The sequence below is a fragment of the Macrotis lagotis genome, chromosome 7, assembly GCF_037893015.1.
Source record: "Macrotis lagotis isolate mMagLag1 chromosome 7, bilby.v1.9.chrom.fasta, whole genome shotgun sequence".
In the NCBI taxonomy this organism is placed as follows: Eukaryota; Metazoa; Chordata; class Mammalia; order Peramelemorphia; family Peramelidae; genus Macrotis; species Macrotis lagotis.
Genome location: NC_133664.1, coordinates 218,688,681 through 218,694,680, shown reverse-complemented (window position 1 = coordinate 218,694,680; position 6,000 = coordinate 218,688,681). Strand labels below are relative to the sequence as shown.

At 32.0% G+C, this 6,000-nt stretch overlaps 1 protein-coding gene across 3 annotated transcripts in view; it reads left to right on the top strand.

The window, feature by feature from the left end:
* Window positions 1-6,000, top strand: part of TASOR2 (transcription activation suppressor family member 2) — a 57,123-nt gene continuing 51,123 nt past the window's right edge. Inside the window, exons 1-5 of one of the 3 annotated variants that reach the window (XM_074194911.1) lie at window positions 1-3,119; window positions 3,294-3,397; window positions 3,490-3,509; window positions 3,605-3,704; window positions 5,259-5,359. In XM_074194911.1, the coding sequence (XP_074051012.1) occupies window positions 3,372-3,397; window positions 3,490-3,509; window positions 3,605-3,704; window positions 5,259-5,359 (247 nt within the window). In that variant the 5' untranslated portion in view covers window positions 1-3,119; window positions 3,294-3,371. Of the gene's footprint in view, window positions 3,120-3,271; window positions 3,398-3,489; window positions 3,510-3,604; window positions 3,705-5,258; window positions 5,360-6,000 lie in introns of all 3 variants that reach the window. The other 2 variants (XM_074194909.1, XM_074194910.1) reach the window with 2 other exon arrangements.

The following is a 6,000-nucleotide window of genomic DNA, read 5'->3' as shown; positions in this document are numbered from 1 at the left end:
CAATGATTATATTCACTTTTATATAGCTTTTTAGAAAGGTGTTATCTTAACAGATTGAAATATAGTTAATAGCATTTTGAATTTTCCTAGCACATTGTTTATAGATATATGAAATGTCTATTGTTAATAGTCATAGTTATGACTGTTGAAGTACAGATAATTTATTAAGTGTACTTTATATGCTAAATTTGAATGAGAAACACTTAGTATGATTTAACAATTTGTTTCATCAATTACTAGGTTGTAGTTTTTTCTTAATTTTTAAGCATGATCATCATTCTCTAAACCAAGCCTAATTATATTCACGTTTTTTAAATATAGCCCGATAAAGTTTATATATATAAAAAATAGTCTATATTTATATTTTCTAATCAGTCGCATGTTTATTATTATTTTTTTAGGTTTTTTTTTTTTTACAAGGCGAATGGGGTTAAATGGCTTGCCCAAGGCCACACAGCTAGGTAATTATTAAGTGTCGGAGACTGGATTTGAACCCAGGTACTCCTGACTCCAGGGCCAGTGCTTTATCCACTGTGCCACCTAGCCGCCCCCCCATCTTTATTATTTTTGTTTTTGAAAATAGAATATGGTTGTCTAAAACAGTATCATACAAAATAAAATGCATATAACCTACAATGTTTATTTTCTGTTTCTAGAACTGAATTTTAAACTCTATTTTTAACTCCTATTCTCAGTTTTATTAGACCATGTATTTGAATGAATTTGAATTTGTATTAGCTTTCTTTATGCTTACAGGTAATTTTTTTAGCATCAGTTAATAGATTTACTTTTTAGTTTTTGCAAGGCATTGGGGTTAAGTGGCTTGCCCAAGGCCACACAGCTAGGTCATTATTAAATGTCTGAGGCCAGATTTGAAGTCGGTACTCATGACTCCAGGGCCAGCGCTCTAACCACTATGTGCCACCTAGACACTCTAATAGATTTACTTTCATACATGTTTTTGTATACTTATAGGTGTATATATTTCCAAATATTCAGACAACCTTCATTGAAGACCCTAGTATCATGGAAAATTTGGATATATTGTCCTTTTTTTTTTTTTTTTTTTTTTTTTTTTAGATTTTTCAAGGTAATGGGGTTAAGTGGCTTGCCCAAGGCCACATGGCTAGGTAATTTTCAAGTGTCTGAGGTCGGATTTGAACTCAGGTACTCCTGACTCCAAGGCCAGTGCTTTATTCACTGCGCCACCTAGCCGCCCCTATGTTGTCATTTTTAATCTAATTAATTTAAAGCATGTTGTATTTATATGAATTTATTGCAAAATTTTATTTTCATTAATTTCCCTATGGTAAGGCAATCAGGATTAAGTGACTTGTCCAAAGTGACACAGCTAGTATGTGCTCATTGTGTGAGACTAGACTCTAGGGCCAGTACTCTATCCATCACCTAGCTGCCTCTATTTCCCTGTGTTCTCTGCAGAAGTGTAGACCATAGTTACATGTCATAACTAGAAAGAATATCATCTAAATTTAGGGGGGAAAAATGAGTTTGCTATTTTATAAGCATTAAAATAAAACCATGGAATTTGCAACCCACAGAGATTAGTTAATTTGTTCATGGTCCCTGACCTTATTCCATACTTTCCATTGCTCCATGCTGCATTCCGCTCCATGCTGCTTCCCCACATTAGACAGATGAGATGTGCAAAAAGCATCTTTAGATAGAATAGAATTCACTATCATAAATTACCCATCTCAGCTTTAGACTTATTAGAAAGGTGTGAATCAAATTGCTCTTATGCTAAGAAGGCAAGAATTTGTATATTCTAGAGAGACAGAATGCACAGTTAATCTCCTTAGGATGTCATTATCTTATGAGAATTCCTGTTAAAGTATTGATTAATTTATGGTGAGATTCATAGGTCATTCATCTCTTTTATTCATTCACCAAATAGTTTTTGAGCACCTAAAATATTCAAGGAAGAATTGGATGAAATATTAAAACACAGCTCTTTGCACTTAAATAATATTTTCTAAATTTGCATTTTAATTCATTATGAAATTTTGCTGACTTGTTCAGTAGTTGTTTCTTGTAACCCACAAATCACCCTACTGGGTCAAATTAGATGTAGCTACTCAAAAAATTATTGGTTGAGTTTTACTTAGTTGATTCCAGTCATCGAACAACAGAATGATCTGCAATCTTTTTTTTTTCTCTTGAAAAAGCAGTACTTCCCTATCCTAGTTTTCTCATCCCTAGAACTTGAGAGAATTAGATTTTAAAAAACCATAGAACTGATTCTCTTTTCGAAGCGGACCCTTTTTCATGTTCAGTAAGAGTAGGTAATTTGCTAAGTGCTCTGTCCCACATTGTTCTTGCTAATTTCATAGCAGTTTCCCCTAGTATTGTTATTCTTTTGCTTTGTCTTGTTTCTAATGATGACTTAGACTAAACTTTCCATTTTCATATTTAAATGTCCTTTAGAAACTTTATTTTTCAACTTCACTTATTTTTTTAAAATTTTATTAATTTAAGGCAATGGGGTTAAGTAAATTGTCCGAGGTAACACAACTAGACAATTATTAAGTGTCTGAGGCCGAATTTGAACACGGGTCCTCCTGACTCCAGAGCCAGTGATCTATCCACTGTACCAACTAGCTACCTTCTCACCTTTACTTATTTCTCTCTTGGGGTCTTTTGCATTGGCATAGTTATAGCTAGTCTTTTTTTTTTTTGGCAAATAGAATCTTAGAGCCTTAATTTTTCCTCTCATGACTCCTTGTATTTTTTTAAACCGATTGTATAAGTTCACCTCCTCTATTTTGCTGCTTTGCTTTTTCTGCTGTTTCAAATACAGAATTATGGCTATATTGTTGACTTGTAGTTAAGATCTTATACTTTGATCTTGCCAGCTTTACTGAGTGTTTTAATCCAGATGTAGATTGGAATTCTTAATAAAATTATTTTACATCTTCAGTTTACTGTTGCTTGCAGGCCTCTGATTAGTATTGTTTTGTTTATCCTAGGAAAAAGTCAAGGCTGTACTTGAATTGCACAGTTGACTATACTGGTCCGTCTTTTATGATTGCCATGTGGCTGCAAATATCAGCAATGTTTATCTCAAGACAAGCCACTTTTGAACCCTTGAGCTAAGTCAGGTATACTCACTTAAAGTGGACAATGAATAAATGTAACTATAATAAATATTTGGTATATAATGTGTTAGATTTATATATGTCTTAAATGTCAAGTAAAATGTATACATAACTGATTCAACTCTATTACCTTGATAAATTTTTTTTCATTTTAGTATTACCTCTGTGAATTTTTAGGCAACAGTCTTGTTAAACAACTTTGGCAAATCCTTCCCTACATAATTGTAGCATTTCAAGTACAGTGAACCTAAGAGGATGTCAACTTCAGCTCATAAAAATATGTAAGTAATGTATTCATAGTTATTTTTCCTGGGTTGAATCCTGTGTTTTTATAAAAATATTTTTTCTTTCTTTTTTCCTTCTTTTCCTACAGGATTGAATTTGATGATGAAGGTGAGAGAATGTTTAATTGATCTTTCATATGGATTGTTTAAAATTTAGTCTGAAACTTTTTATCAGTTTTTCTTTTTCCATTTTTTTTTTTAAAGTTCTCATCTCCCCATGGAGAGGGCAGTTAATTATTCAGGGACAACTGATATGTGATTTAACACTCTGGTCCCCACATGGTGCAGTGATTCCAGCCCAGTTGTAAGTTTTTATTTTTACTTTCTCCTGATTCTTGTTTAATACAAAGCAGAATATACATTTTGAAACTTGGATTATATTCATATTAGATATATGTCTGACTTTTAAACTTAGTACAAAGATGTGTGTGAATCAGGACACTGGAAATTCTTATCCGGATTTTGGTACTGGCTTTTCCTTTAACTAGCTCTGTGACAGATCATTTTGAACATCCACATATAAGTTCCTTCATCTCTTGGATAATGCTTGCCCTGCCAATCTTGTAATTGTTCATAGGTTAAAAGTAAATAACAAAAGTAAAATGACTTTGAAGTGCTAAAATTATTATTTTCAATGTTAAATTTTAGCCTTGTGAATAAAAATAAAATCTTATCCAGATCCTATCCTTCCACATAGAAATTAATGCTTCAGAATGCGTAGAGGAATGAGGATCATCATCAAGCTCAACATTGGAAGTCACATGATAAAAAGATGTCTAATAAGAAAACAGTACTTGTGTAAAAGAAGCATCTTTCCCCCAGAGTATTATTTGTAAATCCTGGAATAATGATACTGTAATATGTTGTTGCAGTCCTCAAAATATGTTGTTTGATTTACAATATGTAATATCTCAAGAGTGGCAGAATGAGGTGACTTTGCTAACATATCTATATCATATGAAAAAAAGTTATCTTGGATGAAGTTTCCAGTAGATTTGTCATTTACCATTGATCTCTTAGTTTATAATCCCAATGGTTGATTGGTCTCCAGGGTTCCTATTTGTTTTGAGAAGGCCACTGATGTCATTCTATTCATTAATAAGTTAATTATTACCCAGAAACTCTGTCTCTCCTACTTTATATTTGTCATAGAACAATTCTATTTTTTTCTTGCCATTAGTGAAAGGCAGCCTGGGGTAGTAGACAGTATTGGGCTTGAAAACAGAAAGATTTGGCATCAAACCCTGCCTCAGACTCCTACTAACTAGGTTAGGTGACTCTGAACAAGTCATAATGTTGCTAAAACTCAGTTTCTCCATTTGTTAAATAGCAAATACTAATAACACCTACTTGAAAAAGTTATCAAGATCAGAATAATGTACTCTGCAAAAATAAAAGTGCTGTACAAATGTGAACTTAGTGGTGGTGGTGGTGGTAGTTGTAGTTGTAGTAGTAGAAGACAATAAAAATATTTAAAATTGGGTTATTTTAATCTTGATAAGAACTTTATAGAAAATTATTCTAATTCATTCACATAATGAGAAGTCACATAATGACCTGGAAAAATGATAGGGAAATTAAATGTTAAAAAAAACTTTATATCTTGTTTCATGGCTCATTAATAGTTATTATCAGTCAGTCACAACCAATATTTTTGAAGAGTCAGAATTTGAAAATCAGCCACAGCTTTTCAAATCCTATAATAGGTATATCTTAATCCACAAATCACTGAATCTGTGTATTATTCAATTTAAGAATTGTAGTTCTGATAGAATTTTTTTTTTTATCTAAGTTCAGATTTGAAATTTGAAAAGCATATTTGTCATTAATATTTATTATGTTATTTTTCTTTTCATAGACCCCAGGAGCTAGATGCTAAATATGTTATGGAAGTATCTACCTTGAAGAAGAAGCTACCAGAATCTGCTTTTAGAAAAAGCAATTATTTGGAAAAAAAAGGTATTCAAATAATATTGATATTTTCTCTCTTCCCTTTTTAATCCCCCCAAAACTCTAATTGTATCTGTACATAGAAACTTGTCTCATATCCTTATATTGTTAAGTCTTCCCTAGACTAAAGGTCTAATAAAATATGACTGCATTCAAGGTGGTAAATTTGTGTTCTCTTTTTCCTGTTGGAGTGACTTGAGTTATGACATAGAATCTTTGAAGATAAATAGGAACATATCAGAAATCTTAAGAGTAATATACTTTCAGAGATATTCTTGATTCTTTTGATTAGAAAAAAGACTTATCGAAGTCAAACAAAAAAATATAAAACCCCACCCCGAGAATTCTAAGGTCTTTTGTATTGTTACAGAGAGTAGTGGTTTTTAAAGAACTCTTTTATTTCTAGATTAAATAATTCTGGTTTTTATTAAAAGGTTTATTTTTTTACACTTCAGACATTTCCCTTATCCACTTATCCAAAAGAACCTTTGTCACAAAGAAAAATTATTGAGCAGAACTGTTCAATACAGGGGCTATATCTGATGTACCTTTCATTCCTACTTCTGTACTAAGAGGAGGGAGTGTTCACAATCTGTTTTTCCAGAAACCAATTCTGATTCATTCTTGTAATTTTGACAGGAAAAATTGTT